Source organism: Aptenodytes forsteri, unplaced genomic scaffold, assembly GCF_000699145.1.
Source record: "Aptenodytes forsteri isolate BGI_AS27 unplaced genomic scaffold, ASM69914v1 Scaffold266, whole genome shotgun sequence".
Lineage (NCBI taxonomy): Eukaryota > Metazoa > Chordata > Aves > Sphenisciformes > Spheniscidae > Aptenodytes > Aptenodytes forsteri.
In genome coordinates, this window is record NW_008794109.1 from 776,895 (window position 1) to 799,302 (window position 22,408).

The following is a 22,408-nucleotide window of genomic DNA, read 5'->3' on the forward strand; positions in this document are numbered from 1 at the left end:
CATTCAGCTTTGGGAAGGGTTTTTGGTGTAGGTTTATTTTTTTTTCTTCTTTTTTTTATATTAGCTCCAGGAAAAGGACTCATTTGCCAAGACTGTATATGACTTTAGCTGGAGTGACCATGGGTCTGAGATATTAGTGAGGCAGGGGGCCATCACATTGTATAAGAATTGCCTCTGCTACCTTTGCCAGAAATGTCCCTGTGTGCCAACAACATTTCTGAGCACAAACCCTGGGTAAGACTAGCCTGGACCAGCCTGCGCTCCAGACAAAGCCATCTGTTTTCCCACCCCTGCAAAGCTCTGGCAGCACAAATCAACCCTAGGAACCCAGTGTCTCTCAATAGACAGACTGAAATGAAGAGGCAGTTTGAAAGCCCCTCAAAAAGCTAATGCTGAGCATTTGCTGCCAGGTGTACACCTGCTCCTGACAGCAGCACCAGGCATGGCTTACAGCCTTGGGCTGTAGTGTGAATGCATTCAGCAGCACCTCCTCCCTGGTCTAGTTCCTCCTTGAAAGCAAGTCTCACAGGTGACAAAGGTTGGCTTGCATTTGAAAAAGACATGCATACACATGCACGTATATGCAAGCACACCTTCTCACTCTTGCATTAAAGCTGTACTCCCTGCCTTTGACTAATAACATAAGTTTATGAGAGGTCATAAAACGTATGGTCTTAGCCTCAAAGTGAGACAACAGGTTTACTGAGTATGGCAGATGTGGTTTTAAGAGGGAGGCCCATAGAATAAACAGGCATCCCTCTTCGTCCTCCCCCTCTTGAAGCCAAGGCTCTAAGTAACTGGTTGTCCATGCAGTTTTCCTGCCAACCACCTAGATGAGGAGGTACTGACACTGCAGTTCTGAAGATGTGAGCAAAAGTGTTGCTCAAGCCTGACAGCAGTCATCAATCTCTAGACAAAAAATTGGAGAGTTATGGTGAGTAATGAGCTGGGGTATTATTCAATGGCAATGGATCTGCTTTTGCAATCACTTATTAGCCAGTAAGCACCTGGTAATGTTCCCAGTTTACATTTGACTAGTTGAATAATCTATCAGTCAACAAGGTCCTATGATTTGATCTCAGCAAAGGAACATATGAAACACCTCCTGATTTCACCTGAGTTGATTCAGTCTTTAAATACTGCTGGAAGGTCCCTTGGAAATGCTTTACTTATGTTTCAACTTGAAATTTGCTGTCTAGCTACCTCACATCTTTGAATACAGGATGTAGTGAAAACCAGTTCTTTTTAAAATCACCTCTGGATTGCTAATACTTCTGTCCAAGACCCATCAGCTGCATCTATAACAGTAAGCTAAAACTGTGCCAGGGAAGTTCAGAGAAACTGGAACCCAATCACCTGTACTACTGAATTTTTAGAAAGGTCCTTGACATAGTTTTGGCTTGTGCTTAATTCCAAACAATTCCTGGACAAAGTCTGAGTATTAGCACAGAACAGAGGCTGTTTTCAGTAGTTAGCTTGGATATGGCCGTGATATTCTAGAAAGTAAGAGAATTTAATAGTTTGGGTGTGGACCATTCTGTGCCAGCTGGCCCCAGTGCTAGAGCAAAGTGCCAAGTATGTTTACTTTACTAGTATATAAGCAGCTACTAAATATCAAAGCTGAGTTGGCTGCAGCTGGATAATTGCTTATATCATGTCTTTAGAGAACCTAGCTTGCCTGTGAACTTTGATTTTTACTCTTGTAATTGATCCTGTTGCAATGTACCTCTTACTGACTCAACGTGCACATCTCGAGTGTGTCTACATGTGCATCCATTTGTGAGCAAATCACCTTAGGATCCTAAAATAACCAGTGGAGGTCTAGCCAATATAATCAGTGGAGTGTAGGACATGATTTCTTTCTTTTTTCAGGACAATCCTAGCTGTGCTCAAATGAAACAAATCCCACTGGCTGTGTAGCAGGGACCAGTGCTAACTGCGATGAAGGCAAGCACCTAGCTTAAATCAAGGTACCTCTATTGTGGGATTTACCTGGTTCCACAGCTGGGACTGACATCTCAAGGTAAGATGTTGTTAACTGGCTAGTTACTGGCTAGTGCCTGGGTGAGCCACTCCCCAAAGTGATGTTAATTGCTGAATCAAACTCCTAAGGCATGCCAATCCCACCAGAAATGCTGTCAAATATGATGGAAGTCTACTATTTGTCTACTTTTGCCAAGACTAGACCTTTAGTTGGGTGATAAGCCCTGGTGCTGGGATGCTGATACAGTTGTACCTCTGCAAGAACCTTGCCTTTAGATAAGCTCACAAAGCTACACTAGTTTTTATCATCACTTTGCTTTTGAGATGGAATTCTAAGGCCATTTCCTCATTCTGTGCAAAGCTGTAAATAATACAGCATTTTAACAAATGGGACTAGTAAGAAAGATCAGAAGTGCATTTGCTCACTATATTTCATTTAGACCAGATAATGAAGCTGGGAGTTGTACTCTGATGCTATTGGTATTAGTTGCCTACAGATTTGGACCAGATTTGGATTGTATATTTTTTCTCCTTATTTGTCCTGCTATCCCACTGCTGTAATATAAAAATCTCCACTGGCTAGCTGCTAAGGGTGGAGGGGCTGGGGTGAGAGGGCTGGGGAGAGAGAAGGAGCAGGGCAAATACCAGTAATTGTGCATTTTCCTTGTGAACACGTCCTAGGGACAGAGCAGCTAATTCCTCTAGCTTCATTTGACCATTTTGGTTTCAGGGGTCTTGATATGCTCAGAAGTTGTTGGTGCATTTGGCTCTCCCCCTTCCTGTTATTTACATGGAGTTGTGTTTCATACTGCTGAAGGTATTTGTATGGACTCCAAAAAGAAGAAAAGCTATGGCTTATCTTGAGGGTTGAGAGGTCACAGTGACAAGGGATAGGCAGACAGACAGACAGACAAGCTGTGCTAACAATATCATATTCCTTTCTCTTTTCAGATCAAGTATCTACTGGTAGATTATATGACTGTTGTTTTTGTTGTTACGTGCACTATTGGCAGTTAACCATCTTTGTTTCTCCACATCAATGTCAACAGCGTTAATGGTGCTATGTCAGATTTAAACATGTATGACTAGGAACAGGATGTACGTACTGGGAAAATAGCTTAAATACTTGCTTTCTGAATGGCTTTAATGCTTGAGCCCATGCCTATAGGTCTTAAAGCATGATGATAATACTACAGCTGCTCAAGAAGCTATCTGTGTTTTGAACACAACTCCTGCATTGTCATCTACATTCTTGAAGGACAAAAGAGAAGGGAGAGGTTAAAAAGCTTGAAGCTGTTTCTGTGCATCAGTTAATTAATAATCAGAGAAATATATATTCTGGTCTGAAGATGGTTGGTAGGAGGACAGGATTTTGTGATAAATCTATTTTATGGGGGGGATGTTGTTTTTTTTTCTTTTTTTTTCTTTTCTTTTTTTTTTTTTTCCCCCAGGCTGTTCTAATAAATGATTTATCAAAGCAGCAAAGAATGAATAAAACTGCTAGGACTGCAGCTCAGGGCATCTAATCTTCCTGATTCTGCACAGCATCTTCCAGGAAGGTACTGATGTTGGAGTCCATGACTTCTCCTGGCCTGCTCTTTTCCTGCATGTGTAAATGATTAGCGGGTAGAAACTGGAATAGCATCTTAGAGGGTACTTTGGTTTCTCCCCATTTCTTCCACAGGAAGTCTTGGTAGTGGGGCATGTTGAGGGAGCTTCATGCCCTTCTCATGATGCCAGCATGATCACCAATGGCTTTATGTAACTGATATTACTCAAGGGTTGTTTTTCTGTTTTAATCAGCTGAGATGATAAAGAGAGGAATTAGCAATCTATCTCAGAGTGCATTTGAAGACTGTTTTGCAACTGTAAACTTTTCATTCACAGTGAGTAGTGTCTCTGCATGGCCATGAATTGGTTTGTGCACTAAGTGCAGTCCTGAATGAGCACATCATTAGGTTCCCATGGATCCCTAATTGGTCTTTCTGAGTTTTCTGTTTCTCTTTGCATGCTGCAAGGAGAATTAGCGGTTAATGTGCAAAACAGCCTTTTAATGATCTGCTACCAGGTTGGAATAACATGTTGCCTCTCTTCAGCAGAAGCTTTCCTCTGGATGGAGCCCAATGCTTGGTAACTACACTGAGCATCCCCTAAATCAGAAGTCAAGACCACGGTGAATGACAGGTCCATATGCAAGCTTTTGATCCAGACTCCTGAAATGGGGGCAGATGGTCCTACAGCAGGTCCACTCATGTGACTAGGCTAGTCTCAGACAATGGAAAGGAAAAGAGGAAACTCAAAGAAACAAATATTTAACTTGTCTTAAAACTAAGAAGAGTTATTTGATCTATGTTGCAGATGCTTGCTGCACAAAACTACCATCTCAGAGATGCAACAGAAACAAATAGACATTGGTGCTTATTAGCTTCTTTAGGCCAGAGATACATCTTTCTGGTTCTGGCTGTCAGTGTATTTGTCTGACTGCCACGAGGGATCTATCTAGGCACTTCTTGTTCCTCCAGTTATGAAAGTCACTAGTTAAGGAGAGGACCTCATCCTTCTGAACTTTTCCCTGTTGTCATTCAACCCATGTTCATCTCACTAGAGGGAAATGAGAATAACAGAAGAGCAAGGATCTGCCTCTCAGCCTGTGGAAGGCAAATTCCCATGCAGTGAAAAAGAAGAAACGCCATGCACGTGGGCTGGGTACTAGCACAGGAGAAGTCCATGACTCTTGCTTCCCTTGCGTCCAAAGTGCTGCTACCCAAGACATAACTGGGGGCCTCAGCCAGACTACTAAGATGGAGAAAGCTGCAGAAAGCACTGGCAACTGGTTAGACCAGAGGCCCAGCCCCTTTCCTTCCCCCAAGCATTTGAGTTAGTAATTAAGGAATTATTTATTAATATAATTGGTTATTAATATAACTGTCCCCTTAATGCATGGCTTCCTTGCTTTTGTTACTAACCAGTGAAGGGTGAGATCTTGGGATGTCAGGGAGGCATTTTCTGCTGGGAAGGCAACGATAAGGCATTCAAATCACAGGAGTCTTCTCCTCTGGGGGAAGGGTGCTGGGTGCTTCTCCCACAATCTGGACCTGACCACCTACCCCTCAGTACTTTCCTGATACTTCAGTCCATTTAATTTCTAAGATTGCACACTTTCTCTTTCTCCATGTTTATTAATCTTATCAGAGAATGGAGGTTTTCCTTTAATTGCCTTGCAAGGTCTTTACCTTGCTATGTTCTTTACACGATGTACTAGCTGCTGTCTTGCAATTTTTTAGTGCTGTAAAGAATTTCAGGATACAATCTGTATGTAAGTAGCTCTATAATGTATGTGTGCATTGGAAGGTATTGTATTGTAAGGTGATTTATGGGTACTGGAATACTCAATAAAGGAGTATGTCTGCAGATCAAGGGCATAGCACTTCAGCTGTTTTCCAGTGTCTAATAGGGTTGGATGACTTTTTGGCATATTTTAACCTTCCATTGATGTTTAATCATGTCCAAGTAAGATCCGTCTACCCAGTTATCCATCCCATCCATCCCATCCATCCATCCATCCATCCACCCATTTTTTTAACGTATGAACAGTCAGTAGCTGATGAATATGTTAAACAACTGCCATTAAATATTTCATATCTGTGGGATAAGATAACTGGAACCTCAGAATATTCGGAGAATTGGCTCAGAAATTTGCTGAACCATTAATGGTAATTTTAGAAATTTATGGAATATTAGAAAACCTTCAAAGTGTCCCAGAAAAAAAAAATCTATTATTAATTTTTAAGGATGTAAACTAGATGACGTGGTAAACTTAGTTAATCTTTCATAAGGCTAAGCAAAATTATGAAAATTTTGATTTGAGATGATATGGCAAAGAAATGGCAAAGATAAAAGGTGTGCCATTAATACCAATCATCACAGTTTCATGGGAAATAACATCTATCAAATGAACTTGATCGCATGAAATTGCAAGTTTGCTTAATAAAGTAAGTTTTCATAGAGTATACTTAAACTTTTACAGAGTATTTGAGAGAGCCCTTCTTTATAAAAAATGAAAGCAGCCCACATCAAACTTGTTAAAAATTGGATAATAGGTAGACCACCAAAAAAATTGTAAATTCTGACTTACAATATTGAGGAGTTTCTAGTAGGCTCCTTCAGGAGCGTGCTGAAAGCTCTGTGCTATTCAGTTTCTCTAACAATACCTGGAAGATATCTGAAGTAATTACTGGTAAAATTTGCCAATCATGCAAAAATGGTGAAGTGGTAAATAATGACAGAAGTAAGTCACGTTGACTTGGGTCACTGTGTAGGCTGGACTCAGTTAAAGAGTGTTCATTTTAATCCAACCAAATGCAAAATTAAGTATCCACAGGAAAAAGCAAGTGGGTCACTTATAAAAAGGGGAAATCTTCACTAGAAAACAGTGCTTCTAAGAAGAACATGGATGTCATGATAAGAGCTAAATACATGAGCTCTAAGGATTATGTTGAAATACTCAAAGTCCCAAGACACAGTACAGTCTTGGGATGAAGCCAGTGTCTGGGGAAATCCTCTAGAAGTAGCAAGGTGATGTTACCTCTGGAAACAGGAGGTTTCAGGAGGAAACAGCTCAGGAAAGATCCTTACTGGAATTCTGCATTTAGTTCTGGTGATTTCTCTACAAAAAATAAGTTTTAAGAATTATTCAGAACTACAAGAATAATTCTAGGTCTGAAAAAGTAATGAGAGTTGCCACAGTTTATTGAAGAGAAGGTTAAACAGTCTTCTGACTATAGTCTATAAATAATTTCTAATAGAATGTGGGTTTTTTAATATAGAAAAAAAAAAGCTTGATGATTTCTTCTGGATGGAAGCAGACGTTTCACAAATTTAAAATGGAAATAAGACACTGAGTCTGCACATTTTAAAAAGTGAAGGTAATTAACTATTTTGGAACATCTTGTTTAGCAATAGGGGTGGAGCACCTATCACATGAAATCTTGATTAAGAGATTTTCTAAAAGGGATGCTATGACTCAAGCAGAAGGTTTGAACCTGTCACATGAGCTGAAATATCTGGCATACGTTATTTCAGAGTTCAGTCTAAAGGATCAGAAGGTCCCTTCTGATACTGCATATCTGTCTGTCTGTCTTTCTGTCTATCGTTCATTTCACAGTTCAGATATTTAGAAAATAATTTCTTGCCTACTAATCTGGCGTGGACTGCGGTAACAGTCATGACAGAGGTGACAATTGATGTTAATGCTTTATAATAAATGGCCCCAAAGTGTGGGCTGCGGACCACTGAGACAGCTGACTGGTACTCGTTCTTCATCTTGCTTCCAGCTGAGAGAAACTGAACAGATGGGAAGGGGAGATTAAATGAAGAGTGAAAGTAGATGGCATGATTAACTTTCTCTAAAGGTCAGAACACCCAGTGCAGAAGGTAGCTTGAAATACACAAGCATCTTCCTTATGTCACCTTCCTGTCTTCCCGTGCATGAAACTACTTCTATACATTGAGGCAGCATGAGTTGAAATGTGCAGAGAAGTGGTCCCTGTTGTTGTCCATTGTCTGTTGGATGCTCTCCAGATACTGCCTCAAAGAAGCAGTATCTTCTCTGAAGAAGGTTGAGGACTGTAGATGCTGACCCTGAATATGGTGGTTCAAACCAAGAAGGACTTTTCTTCCTATGAGTCTTCTCTTACATAATCTGGGGTTTTTTCATACAGAAATTACTGTCATGACTCACATTGAAAACACAAAATTAGACTAGAATTTGGACAGTTTAAATTACTGCATGGTCAGATCTAGGGTTTTGACTCATACATACATCTGGAACCAGGGCACCTGATCAGGACCAACTTTTTCTAAAAAGAGGGGAAAAAAAAAATACATATCCAAACCCACAACAGATTTCTCATCTTAAGAATGGAGCTAACACTAAAAACTTCTCTTTTTCCTGTAAACAGAGCTTGTCTAAAGGATGAGCAACTATTTCTCTGATGCTGCGGACTGTGGTTCTACCTGTTCTGCCAAGTAGGAGTTGAAGTCATCCAATGAATGGATGGAAGAAGTGAAAGATTCAGGCTTCAGCCATTCTTTGGACACCCCATGAATCATATATTGGACCAGCATACACACATGTCTGCTGTGAATAAGAAGCATTGTGATTCTTCTAAAAGAAGCATAATGTTCCAACCCAGGTGATGATGATGATCTCCTCACAAGGAACAAACTAGCCAGTGAGGAATCACCCATAGATAAGTGAATGGTATTTGGTCTTTTTTTGAATGATGATTAGAACTGAATCAATTTCTTAACTGCTTTCAGGAATGGAAGGAACTCTTCTTGATTTGCTTTCTGAGCCTTCCTTGTAAATGTTTGATGTCATGATGTGTCAATATAAGGTTTATGGGGAAAGTACATGGTTGGAAAAAGCAGATGAACTTTTGAGGAGACAAGTTCTTCTGCCAGAGTAAAACCAGAAGCAAAGAATGAGCTTAGTGTAGATTTTATGCAAATTATGAGTGGGATCTAAGTAGGTGCTTAGTTAAGGATGCACTGAGAGTGTTGCTGAATCAAGATGAAGGCTATTTTTACATTTGTTTTCTTGGAGTTGTACAATATAAACATGATGAAAATAACTACTGAAGCTCCCACCAGCCATGTCACAATCAATTTCTTATCTTAATCTTAATTGCTTTGCTCCCAGGTTCTCTCTTGGATCCCACTCAATTTGTGGGTTCTTGGTAAAGAAGCCATGTATGAACACTGCAGCTGCTGAAGTCACCAGTCATCCTTCTTGGTCTATAAGAGACAAGCATCATAAAAGGTGACCTTCTTTTTGATAATATTTCATAGTGGAGAAGTAAATTCCTTCCTGGCCTAATCAAGGGGAAAAAAACCCAAACCCACAGGAAAACCAATCAGGAAGGTGCACTGTGAATTGTACTAGTGACTAGTGACTATTTTTTATCAGTTCTCTCATGTCCGAGGCAGTCTCTGGAATAGATCCATTCTTGGTGTAGCAATGTACAGAATCTCCCCACCTTGCCCCTGCTGATCACTACTTAGATGGACAACTAACCATCTCTCCCCTTTATGTCATTGCACACCTGATACCTCATTATGGGTAGGTTGGGGCAATCCAATAGATATAGAAAGACTTGAAGATTCTCTTGTGGGACAATCTGGAAGTTTCTGTTCAGAAGCCAGAAGCAGTGATGAATAGTTTTTGGCCATGCTTTTCAAACCAATACTTTACTTTCTATGGAGGCCACTGTGTGAAAACCAGCTAACAAAACTAAAAGGGAAATCAGCAGGAAAAAACCTCCTCATACACAGTAAGTCATTGGGAAAGAAAAAGAAAAGAGAAAATCTCTTAATATTTAGACCAGGAGGTTGTGAACTGGCACTGAACTATGCTGGGTACCAAGAGGAGAAAGGAAAGAATTATACAAGAACTTTTTAAGCTGGAAGATAACATACTGTTCCAGATCCAACCAGCTGTTACATCTGCAGTCCTTTCAGTGTCAATGTAAGACCTCTGTGTTTTCAACTACCCACAGTAGAGAGGGAGAAGATCAGCTGGCTTCTTTTGTCATCAACATCAATGGCAATGAAACATCTTCATATTATAGTGTAGCTGCTGATAAATTCCTGTGGGTCTGCCAGCAGAGCATTCACCATTAATGGTCTTCAGAAGAGTAGCCTGAACCCTGCAGATCCCTGTGAAGAGCCTTCTGCAGTCCCTCAGAAGAGTTACATTGAGTCTGTGAGATTTGAATCATATCATAGAGCACCTAAATCCTGATATAATTCTGGCTTCTGGGGCTCCTGCCTGAAGACCCATCTGAACTCTTGATCCACTCTTGGGTGGGAGATGGGAAAATATGCTTGTGTTTTAATTAATGAAATACGAAGAGTAGAAATATTGCTGGAAAACACATTTATGAAAATGCCTGTGATTAGGAAAACTGAAGACCTGAGAAAAGCAGGATGATTATTGATAATTTGGACAGGGATCTTAGGTTGAAGGGGTAGGGTAAAAATATGAGTCACCCCTAAAAATGTAGCTCTTGCAGACTGCTAAAATCAAGAAGCAAAAAATTCTTCCCTCATAAACATTTTTAAAAGCCTGATAACACAATAATCCTTCTGGAGCCTGTTCAGCCATGTCAGGAGATGCACAATGAGCAGGGTAAATACATTACAATTTCTGGAAACCCTTCTAAAGAAGGATTTTAAAGGGTAATTAGGGACCTATCTTTAGAACAATCATATAATTTCACCTTTAAATGGTCAGAACACAATCAGATTTGTAGGTCATGTTGCCAAAACCTGTTGCCTGTGAAGTAGTCAAAGATAGCAGCTGCTCTTAGACGTTAGATGCACCTCCTCCCTTTTATAACAATAAGAATGCCTGGCTAAATATCAAGGGGACTGAAGCTCAGCTGGTAAAATGGCCATAGTCCCACTGTCCCTAGGTTTTCCATAGTTTACATCACTGAGGATCTCTAATGAGATGTGCCCTGGCCTGCAAGGAAGGCCAACAGCATCCTGAGCTCTATTAACAAGAACACAGCCAGTCAATTAGGGACGTGATTACCCTGCTCTACTCAGCACTCATTATACCACACCTGGACATCTAGTTTTGGGCACCCCCTCCCCCCAACATAGGAAAGACAGTGACAAAGTGGAGTGAGTTCAGCATATGGACATCAAGATGGACAAGGGCTGGAACACTTGCCCTGTGAAAGCAAGAAGACATAGTCTCTTCACAGCGGTTCATGGTGGGAGAATGAGAGACAAGGGGCATAAATTGAAACAAGAGAGTTCCAGACTGGATGTGAGGAAGAGCTTTTTCACCTTGAAGGCCAGCAAACATTGGAGCAGGTTGCCCAAATTCAAACCACTTGTTCAGTGGTTTTCATTGTTTTTAATAATTTGCAGACATATTTGCTGTTGCAGAAATATATATATAAATACATATATAATGTACACACCTATACATATGTGATTTATTGCAGATCATGACTGGTGAGAGTGGAGATGAGGTTGACTTTGGTTGGGGATTTGAAATAGATGAAACTAGGAATGGTTAAGAAAGGTGTACCTATTTTTATGGGGATCTGCAAGTTGTAACCCTGATGACAACCTTTGAAGATGTCAATATATGCTATTTGAAGATGTTAATCTCACCTGGGGATATTTTTTTCATTTTAGTTTGCTTACTTGAAAAGGGAAGATATCACATGCACCAATTCATTAAAACAATGATAAGGTTGCAAAATGAAACACTCAAGTTAGAAATGCAAGAAATTATGTTACCTATAAAATTTTAATTCTGTATTGTTTTGTATATGCATTAAGGCATTGCTTCTAACCACACATTTCTGTATTTTTTTTCATGGCATCCTTGTTTTAATTGCTGTACAGAATGAATAACATAACAGGGTGAGGAAAATGGCAATGTATCAGACTCATTATTGCAAGTGTTGGAATGTAGACAGTAAATAAGGCAGGGAAAGGATGGTTTTGTAATTCTACAACCAAATGCTGCCTTGGAGAACTGGAAGTTCCCTATTTCTGCCATGACATCCCAGTTATGCTGGGTAAATCATATATCACAGAATTCCTTAATAAGATCTCCTAGGCTACTTTTTTACTTGTAAATAAAATAGAGGAGGCTCTGAGTGCAACTGGCACATCATGGCTTGTATCTACATGACTAAACTCTCTTACCCCTCAAAAAAGGGTGGCCTTGTCTATACTGCTGTCTAGGGACAGTCCCTGGCCCTTGTCACCGCTGAGCCATGCCCAAGCAATGCACAGCCTTGAGTTAATTGTCATGGCCCAGCTAGAGCCAATGGTATACAAACATTAAAAAGATATGGATAGTTATGGCACAGTGTTTGAGCTGATATGCAAGGCCTCTTCAGTTTGCCAGTGAAGATGAAGCTTTACTGTGTGTTCCTCTTTTCTTGGTGCTCGGTGGGTGACCTGAGATTTCACTGGCAGAAAGGCTGCTGCCTGTACCTGCATGTGAAGCGAATATAAACGTAGCATGCCCTGCATTCTGCTAAATACTTTGAGAAAACAAGCAAACAGACTGGTCAGGCTCATGGCATCTCAGATTAGGCATCCAAGACTAATAAACAGTTTTGAATATCTTTCTATGCCTCATCATCCTTTTTGTGAAATGAGGACACCATGAGCACTGTGAAAATGCTCATGAACCTCTCAAATGCTCTGCTGGGAAGGGCCTTAGGAAAACAGATGAGGAAATAATAATAAATTCATATTCATAGCAGGGTTTGAATATTGTGCGGGAAGGAAGGCCTGAGGCCAAGCACAGAGCTGTGAGGATCTATTGAACAGCTGCTCAGTAACTAGTTAGCTGACAGACTTCAAAATGCTGAAGAGCAATCCTGTGCAGTGAATGAGGCAGGATGGACGGATATAAAGAAGTTGAAGATAGATATATGGGGGGGACCGATGGATGGTGGGATGGATTGATAGAGACTCGTCCATTCTACAGCTTGAATTTGCCTTGCATGAGAGAGATCTTGGGAAAACAAACATAAAGACAGATGTAATAGGTAGCCAAAATGCTGTCGTAGGTCTGCAGTCTCACAAGAGGGGGATGTGGTAAGTCTTGGCTCTGCAGATCCATCACCTTGAGTTCAGAAATGGGCCTGCCCATTGGAGGGGTCATTAATTCTGACTTCTGAACGGAAACTTCTGGACTGAATGAAAGTAACACTAGAGACCCTCCTCTGGCATTTCTACACAGGGGGGTGTTCACATATGAAACTAATATCCTTGGAGCACATGTAGGACCAGTCGTATACGATTCGAGTTCATCTACTCTATCTAATGTCCAAGGGTTTTTAGGGGAGGTGGATAGCACGGTGTGCAGGCACACGACAGCCCAGTCAGGTTCTTTTCCTGGGTCCCAATGCTGATGGATTGATTTGAAGCCCAGAGCATTAAGTTTTTAATCTCCTTAAAAACTCTTTTTGTTTTTTCTCTTTTCTTTCTTCTAGCATTAATTCTTAACATCGGTCATTTCTACTAGTCACATAAATGGCCGTTCCCCCTTTGAAGGTCATTAAATGAGTAGCCACAAAGACCCTGCAGTAATGAGTTCCTCCATCTAATTACACTATGAGTAAAAACATTTAAAATGATTGTGTAAGTGTGTGTGTGTGAGTAGGTATGTACAAACATATCCATAGCTTTCAAACATACTCTGGATGGACTGTGTCTATCACTTGTGTGGAGAGATGGATAGAATAGTGATAGACACATGGACAGACAGATAAATAGAAGATAGATTCTGCTAACATATTCTTGTCTAATAAACTGTTAAGCTACAAAAGAAAGCCGAAGTCTCTGTGTACAATGTATAGATTTTCTTTAATGTGAGTTATTGGGAAAAGACAGAGCTGTCCCTTTAACTGGAGAGCTGCAAACAGCTGTTCCTTATGCATACATGCTTGCTTGGTCTGAAAGTTTTGGTAAGTCAGTGCATAACTGACAGTTAGATTTATCTCCCCAATAAGCAATCAACATTATAATAAAGGAAAAATGCTTTCAGTGCACCTTTGAGAGTGCATCAGAAATTAATCTAAACATCAAATTAATTATAGTTTGTAAATGAATAGTGGCTCACAGCCCTAATACTTCTCCCGCTCCTTCTCCTCCCCCTAAAGCCTCCCCCAACCAACTGCAATGGCTGAAGGTGCTGTGCAGTGAGTTTCTCTTTCTCCTTCTCTTTCTTACTCACACAACTCTTTCCTAATCAGATGGAGAGGAGTCCTGTCCTTAGTCTGCAGACCTGAAGTCTCAGAGCCTGGCTGCTTTGGAGTGTAACAGAGAGTAGCTAGCAAATAATAAACTTTTGTGCCTCCTTCCCCTTTCTTTGGGAGCCCTAAGCACCCCTCTAACAGTGCCCTCCTCCCCTTGGCTTACTTTCCAACTAAGCTGGACATCTCATGAATCTCTCCTTGGCTGTCTGTCTGTGCCAGGTCCTTCAGAGTGGAGAGGACCACAACAAAGTAGTGCTGATCTGAACCGAAACATCCCAGGGGTCAGGCATGCTTAATGCATCTGGAAAATCATCCCCATATTGTCTCAACTCAGGCACTCAAATTAGCAGCTTCTTTCATTACACTCTGAGCTTCGGTCTGTAGCCCATAGCTATGTGGGAATGACAATCTGATACTGTCCAGGGACCTGAAACAAAATTTATTGCCTCTAGGTCATGCAAAGTAAAGGACATAGCGTAATTCCATGGGCTACAGGGAGAAAGGCTTGGGTAGAGATTTTTCTTAGGAAATTTGAAATCAGGTTAAAAGTAAAAAGAAAAAAACCCCAAGTTTAATCATAGCACTGGTAACAGCAGCAAGCAGAGCTCCAGCTCTCTCCCAAGTGCTTTCTAACAATTTCTCTATCCGGTGAGAATCTTTCTATTTACCAAAGGAAGAATCAGAAAAGAAATCCCCCCAAAATTAGAGCTGATAAATAACTCTCCTCATCCATGGATCCTAAAGCCCTGTGCAAAGGAGTCAATGTTCTGCTACAAGAGGGGGAACGCAAGGCACACAGCCAGGTTGACTCATGATCACCCAGATGGGGCAGGAACACAGGACTGGAATTTCTTACCCTTACACCACCTTACTCCTGGACCTGCTCATTTCCCTGGATGAATTTAAGGAGAGCTGGGTTTTTTTTATTAAATGAGAAATTGCCAGGTTTGGCAGGGCGTGTTGGAGGCACATTGTGAGCAGGTGCTGAGCAATATTTTTCTGATGTACCTCAGGGTCTGTTGTTCCATTCCTATGTCTTATGGAGTGCTGCCAATGCACTTTAGACCTGATCTGCAATGCTCCTGGTCCCAGGGCCCTGCATAGCTTTGCCGATGTCTTAGTCTCTTGATGTTTCTTCTTTCTGTTTCAGCTTCCAGGTTGAAACCCTGTACACTGTCATGACCTGCCTGCTGCCTTGCATCTCCCATTCCACCTTTCTGCCACACACTGCAGTATTGAACTGCCACAGTATGTTTTTAATAACATGATACAAGCTTTACCCAACCCTCAGCCCTTCTCCTGAGCTTCACCCCCTCCTTTGTCCAGTCTTCATTGCTCACTGCTTTTCTCACCTTTAATATCTCTCCTTTGGCTCCCCTGTTTCTTTTCATAAGCTAGGAGCCAGAAGTTCAGTAGGGAATAGAAGTATTTAACAGTGAAGGTAATTAATGACTATGACCCTCATTAAATAGTGTTATCTTCTCTCTTTCAGTAACTTCAGAGAAGACTGTATGTTTTTCCAAATGGGGTGGCCCACTAGCAAATTTTGAGTGGACTCCCTGCAGGAATCTGGAATGAAACTCAATGTCTGTGTTGTACCAAAAGTCAGAGAAGATGCTTCCTTTAGGCCATATAAATCTATGGTCCTAAGAAGCCCTCACAGTTTGTAGCCAAACCTAGAGTGCTCCTTGCTACGTTTAATGTGGGACATTTCAAAAAGGGGTGGGACATCCCTACTGCCAGCGTGAAAGTCCACCTGGAATGCATAGAAAAGGAGAAAAAAACATCCAGCAGTTTTGGTTGCTCGCACGTGGGGTGTCAGACAATGTCGAGCTGAGTGGAGGGAAACCATGGTGTCTCTGTGGGCATAGGAGAGATTCTTCACAGCATCCTGGAGTCATTGTCCCATGGGGAGAAACTGAAGCTGTCAGACCAGCAGGTATGGGGAACAGGCACGTGCCAAGGAGACCCATGTTGTGGACAAAGGGGAGGCATGGAGCAGAACTGGCCTGACAGTGTCTGCTGCTCAATGAATGGTGTGCAAAGAGCCAGAAGATCCAGGTGCTCACTGCTCTCAGAAGGAGGTGACTGGAGGAATGAATTACCAAGTGCACCAGTAAAGCAATTCCTCCAGCTTTAATTTATCTACATCTTATTTGACACCTTGGGGTAATCATTTGGCCTCTGCTGCTCCATCCATGTCCTTGTTTTTCTAATTTCTGTCATGTCTTCCTAATTAATATTGCCCAAACCTATCCTTTTCTCTCTTTTCTCCATTAAAACATTTTTCTAGAACATGTCTGTCTCTGTATTTCGTTAGTTTAAAATCTTCAAATGCCTTCTTAAAATGTGTCTTGTGTGACAACAGTGAGTGCTCCTGAAATTAAGGCTGTATTGTAGCATCACCCTATGACAGAGGAGAGTTAACCATGTGTGGGCAGCATGAAGAACAGCTCTTCTCACATTGACTACTTGCCTTAGCAGCCTTAATAGTGTCATTTTACTGGAATTTTCTTTTTGCCTTGTACACAAAACGGTTACATTTAAATTATCTGCATAACTGAGAGGGGAATTATCACCAGAACCATTATAACCAGTACATAGATATTTTGCATGTCCTCTGACATTTAGGATACCTACACACAGAAGACCTTACACACATGCAGTGGGAAGGTGAGACACCCAGTGCAGTCTCTGCCTTGCACAGAGACAAGATATAGCTCCAGGGTCCTGCAGAAGTTGACCTTCAGGCTGTGACACACTGTACTCATGTGCAAGACATCGCAGATCAGCCTGTTGTGAGAATGGGAGTCACTGTCTTCAAGGAGCGTCTGATTAAGTGTAATTTTTCCCCGAGTGAGACAATGATTCCTGCTGTGGCCCTGCCATTTCACTGGGAATGAACAGCATGGCGCAGTGAGGAGAAACATGCTGGCTGTTAATGAAGTGCATGGGAAGAGGCTACAGGTATCAGCTGGGCATTGAGTGAAGGATGAGCGAGAGAGGAGAGAGAAGGACAGAACGGTGAAGACCTGTGAAGGTAAACTCAATAAGTTTGAATGCAAGAGGGTGGACGAGGCAGCACCTGAGGAGAAACCCAAGGAGATGCTGATATAGTTGGTGTCATGGAGGCTCAGGCCATGGGGATAGGCAGGATGTTGGTGAGTAGGAGGGATAAGTGCGGTCTGCACTTGGACATATTACAGCTGTATAAGGATAGGGGGAAAAATAAAAGCCAGAGGTTTGAAAAATTGCAAGAGAAAAGAAAGGATTTGAGTCTAGCCTGGATATGTGCAGCAGAAGGAAAGTCTAGGGCAAAGAAGCCTCCCAATTTAAACGACTTTTTTGAGTGAGAAGTCAGGGTTGTTTCTCAGGCAGTCTTACACACTACAGCAAACAGTCCTGCTATGGAAAACAATAGACATATTTTGAGCACTTTAACATTCTATACATGAGACTCATGTTTGCCGTACCATGCATTCCTTGCTGCTCCTTGTCAGCCAGGAGGCAGTGGCCTCTGAATTGGGAAAGTTGAAGACTTCATGACCGCGTGGTTTCTTCATCACGTGCAGGTGCTAAAGGTTCTCTGCAGGGTTGTGGACTCCAGAAACCAGGAGCAAGCTTGTGGCTCATCTCGCTTTCTTCCTAACACTCCTATGGCTGCCTCTACACTATCTTGCCAGTAGTGGCCAAAGGAGATAGATAACTTTCTGCTGGAAATGCAGGGGAGAATTTAGAGCCAAACAGACTAGAATAAAAGTCCTATTTTGAGATACTGCTCTACTGACTCACTCGCTTTGGGCCAGCTGCTTACAGGTAGTTCAACAGTGAGACAAGAGCAGTGAATGAAGTATTTTTTGTTCCCGTGAAAAAAAACTGTGGTGACATTTTCTCCATAGAATTTTTTAAGTTTGTCTAAAGCAGGACTTCTTGACAATTTCTTGACAACCTGGGGCTAGACTCTGTAACAGCAATTTACTTGGGATCTGCATAGCAGATACATTTAGAAGGTCATATAATGGTGGAATATCTTTCTGGGGCCAGACAGAATTGTCCCCCCAGGCTACCAGTTGGAGAGCTCTAGCTGGGTTAAAAAAAGGCAAAACAGAATGCAAATGCTATGCTATTACTTGTTGAGTTTTGGGAAATGTTTAAGCAGAAAAAGAAAGAGTTTTCTTACTTTCAAAATTAACAAAATCCCTTTTTTTTCCTTTAGGAAAAAATAATTTATTGGTTTTTTAAAACTGACTTTCTGAAGAAAAAATGATAATCACCACCAGCTTCAGTGGACTTAGCAAAACGAATGAAAGGCCTGATTTTCTGTAATACCCTCCACATCTTTACATTGCTCTAAAGTTGAAGGTCAGAAGGGTGGAAGGTTTTGAAGAGCAGTGTGACATACTTGTGATAATTAGCTACCTGTACTTCTGCGATTTTTATCCTTCTGGAGGTGATGCCCGTGGCAGCATAGTCAACATGTTTGTCTGAGACCAACAGTCATAGCAGGCACTCAGCTCTATCGGAAAGTAAGTTAAAGCCAGAGAAATCTGGGGCTTGACAGCTGGGACCCAAAACCGACTGGACTTGGATATTTGTGTCTCAGAAGTTAATATAAGGTGACTGAGATCCACTAGCAATCTCTAATTACTGCTTTTGCTTGCCTGTACGCTTGAGTCTACACATCTAAAGGGCACCATCCTGCTTTCAGGCTGGAATATCCCACCATTAGTTTTGGAAGTTACTTTGTCAAACAAGCTGATGTTTAGGTTCTCCCAGTAAGAATCAATGTTAAGAAAAATTTTTGCTAAGGTCTCTCAATCCCTGCTCCGCTCTCAGCTGTGACCTTACAGTACCTTGGAAGCAGCAATAAAGCCAGCCTCACAACCCTGCCCTACAAGCTAGATATGTGTTGCTGTCCTGCTTAAGCCTTGTAGCCAGAGAGCCTTTGAGCTAAGAGGAGATAAGGTGAATACCTGTCCAGAAGATACACTCCCTTACCTGACTTGGCTCACACCTCATTTCTCCATTTACCTTTGTTCTTCCTACTTGTCAGTATGTGGAGAATCAGGCTCAGTAGTCCCCTAAATATTTATGATAAGAATTGCTATTTCATTGCCAAAAGTCCATTTCTAACCTGTGGGTATCCCTGGAGCATTAGTTTGCAATGTCACCTAGAGCTGTGCTGGTCTGCTCATCTTGTTATGAGCTTTTATATGGTTAAAGCTCTGAAAAGCAGGTGGGCTCTGGAGAGAATGGGGCTAATTCATAAATTCTCATTTGAATTTCCCAACTGCCTCTTCACACCAAACTCTTTGTCCTTTATTCCTCCAGAGCTTGAGAGTGCAGCAACCCAATGACTACTTGTGAAGGGGAACGCTGCGTCCGCTCACATCAGGGGCAGGGCTTCTTCAATCAAAGGGGAAAATAGCCTGTTCAGACCCTCTGTGAATGGGCAGGAGGAACTGTGCATAGAAAAGGGCCATGAAACTCTTGGAAGTACTGCCTGACATGCACCATAGCTAGCAAGGGATGAGGTAAGAATTTTGGGAGGTGGGCTGTCCAGGAGGGGAAAGGGGAAGGCAGCATGGAAGGGAAGCATAGTGTGGAGACTGAGAGTGGCTTTAAAATCAAATGAAACTCCAATAAGTCTTAACTCTGGAAGTTTGCCTGAGAGACAGAGTCCAGATCAGCTGCAAGTAAGGGAAAAGAAAAGGAATAGTTTGTCCCATTACACTTCTCGGGGAAGGTCTGCAAAGAGCACAGGATGGTGGACAACCAGAAATTGCACATCCCAGTGGTAGGCACATGGGTGGGGGAGATCCCCTGTCCACCAGACGGGATGGGATCAAATGCGTCAGGGTCCCCATGCTGCCACAGTGCCAGAAGGGACCCTTCACAGCAACACCTTTGCAAACAGTGGGATCCCACTGAGACACCATGCACATATCACCACATGTTGGCTGGCTGAGCCCTCCCATTGCGGGTGCAGTTCAGAGTGTCCCTAGCTGGTGGCTCACAGGCAGCTGAGGCTGTGATCTTTCCACGCTCCAACTGGTGGGGTTGAGACAGCAGCAAGGCCAGAGCTGTGTGAGCACGGTGCAGCTTTCAAACCCAGCGTCTTAGCATGGTCTGTCAGCTGAGGCACAGGGTTAGCTTGCTCTATCTGTATCTGCTGTGGTGCTGGCTTGGGTCCAGCAGGCTCAGAGCACAGCTGCTTGGTCCACCGAGCAGCCATCCCCCTGGAAGACCAGGCTTTCAGCTGATGTTCAGCCCTTGTCCCCTTGCAGTCTAATGCATCACAGCTGCTGGAGAGCTGCCCCCACAGCTCTGTCTTCCCTTCAACCCCATGACCTATTTTTCCCTTTCCTTAGGTACCGAAATTCCCCTTCTGCCACATTCTCCTGCTGCTGACCCTGTCAGCATTTCACCTACCCGTCCCAGCCACCTCTATTTTGGTCCAGGTGCTTTAGTCTTTTCTGTACCCTCACCACCTCCCCTTCCAAGGGGGGGATATTTTCCACCCCACCACTAGCAGCTGCAGCACCCTGCTGCTGGTGAGATGCCAAACCTTCACCTCTAAGCAGCGCACACGACTCTGAGCATGAGACAATTAGGAGAGAAAGAGGGAAGGGGGAAAGTATCGACAGGAGTAAATTGAGAGAAATCATAAAGCTTAAGCAGAAAGAAAGCAGTTTGAAAGGTAAAGTATTCAGAGAAAGCCCTTTCCTGGATGAATCTAATTGTTTTGTTATCTTTACCCACCAAAGCATTTACTTTGGTTTGTCGCCCGATCCACAAACACTTTCGAGGAGATGACATTACCGAAAGGCAGGAACATCTGCATCAGCTCAGCATCCCCAAACTCCTGGGGCAGATGGTAGATAAACAGGTTACAGCCCTCTGGTCCTATCAAGAGAAAAAGAAGACCCATGAATGGAGAGAAATAGGATATGAGAAAGCACATGGTGGAGATTTACTTTGACATCCCCTCTCTCTGACTGGTGAGTGGTCACCTCTAGGAAGCAGACTGTAGACTCTCAGAGGAACGGACAAAGCAGAAGACCAGGAACTCAGAAAGTCACCTAGAAGCTATGCTAACTTCATTAACTTTCCCAGGACAGACACCAGGATAAAATCTAGAGACAGAGGAATGCAGCAGCACATGTGGCCATGGAAAGACAGAATGGAGGAGTAAGAACAAAAAGAATGAAAGAATGCGGTTCATAGTTTTTCTTTGCTCCTCATAATCTGATTTAATCTGTAGAGTTTTGGGTGACCCACACTAACCCTTGCCTCTTCTCAGTGTCTGCATGCAGAAGTTTCATTATCCTTCTTGTGTCTGTGTGAAGACTGTGATAACAAGTAGAAAGATATGCGCAAACCCACAGGCTTATTTTGTTTTGTAGAATTTTACATTCAACCCCCCAGCTTGACTCAGCCTGAACACTCCCTCAAATCTGGACAGTTTGGCCGTGTCTCCCATTCTAGAGGGTTCTGCAAGAGACATTACAGATGGATTTAAATCCAAATTACTAGACAAGAGGAATTGCCTTTTTTGCCTCAGTGCTGTAACATATAATCTTACAGACTTCAGAGGATGCCTGGAAAAATATCCAGAGAGGAGTCTTTAGCTGGAATATGCAGTTTTGATAAAGTAGAGACCTTCAGAAAATGTTCTGTTGAAATTGTATTTTGGGACAGAAGAAGGAGAATCTGCCTCTGGTCAAATAGCCTAGAATGAAACTTTTCAATGTGACTTTTATTTTTAAGCATGCTGTACTTGAGCAAAAGTCAAAAGGAAACAGGTATGTCCAAGTGGTTTTGTTGAAAAAAATAAACCTTTAAACCCCTGCCAGTGTTCACTAGCAGACAACTGTATAGTTTGAGGAAGCAGGGATTGTTTTTCTCACCGTCTTATTTTCACAGGTACTTCCAGCTGCTGCTCAGCTCTGCACTGGCCTCGAAAGGTAACTCCAGCTCTGCTTTGCTCAGGGAGGTTGAGATGAAGGGGATACAGTGCGTGCTCCTTGCCACAAGTGTAAGAGGACAGAGGGAAGGAGGGTTTCCTCCTTCTCCCCAGCCCATGTGCCTACAACCCTGTGACCTGCCTCAGCCAACTTTCCCCTATTTACATCTGGGGCACAGTGTGGGGAAGGAAAGGGTTTTTTACCACTCTCATTTTCTTCATCAGGGCATAATTACAGTGTCATAACACAGCAAATTACAACTTTGCCTTTCCTGTTAGGGAGAGGAGTTTGCCTAGATGCTCCCATCTTTTATTAGCCATTACTCATCCCCCCGGCTGGCAGGAAAAGTACGGCAAAGTCAGGATTCTGACAGATGCCCATTTAAAGCTCATTAAAATTCCTGGGCCTCAGCGTGATTGAAGTCACAGGCTCTCCACATTTCCTTTTGGATTAATGGAAAACGAAACCCTAATGAATATTTGCTAAGCACAATTTTCCCCACTAATTTGCTAAAAGGACTGTCACGAAGGAACAGCTGATCCTTTGCATCTTGTGAATTTCCTGGAGGTCATGAGGATGGTAACAGGGTTTCTACCAAATGGGAGGAATAGTGGTACAGTGGGATAATTAAATAATTAGGCACCTAGTCATCTG

General features: G+C 42.3%; 1 protein-coding gene across 10 annotated transcripts in view; it reads right to left on the bottom strand.

Annotated features, from left to right (window-relative positions):
• The window catches only part of CELF4 (CUGBP, Elav-like family member 4), a 703,102-nt gene that overhangs the window by 1,005 nt on the left and 679,689 nt on the right, over positions 1-22,408 (bottom strand). For 5 of the 10 annotated variants that reach the window (XM_009275223.2, XM_009275265.1, XM_019470995.1 and 2 more), the window contains one exon: positions 20,550-20,693. The exons of 1 other annotated variant lie outside the window; for it this stretch is intronic. In XM_009275223.2, coding sequence (XP_009273498.2) covers positions 20,550-20,693 — 144 coding nt within the window. The remainder of the gene's footprint in view (positions 1-20,549; positions 20,694-22,408) is intronic. 4 more of the 10 variants (XM_009275290.1, XM_009275240.1, XM_009275248.1 and 1 more) reach the window with 1 other exon arrangement.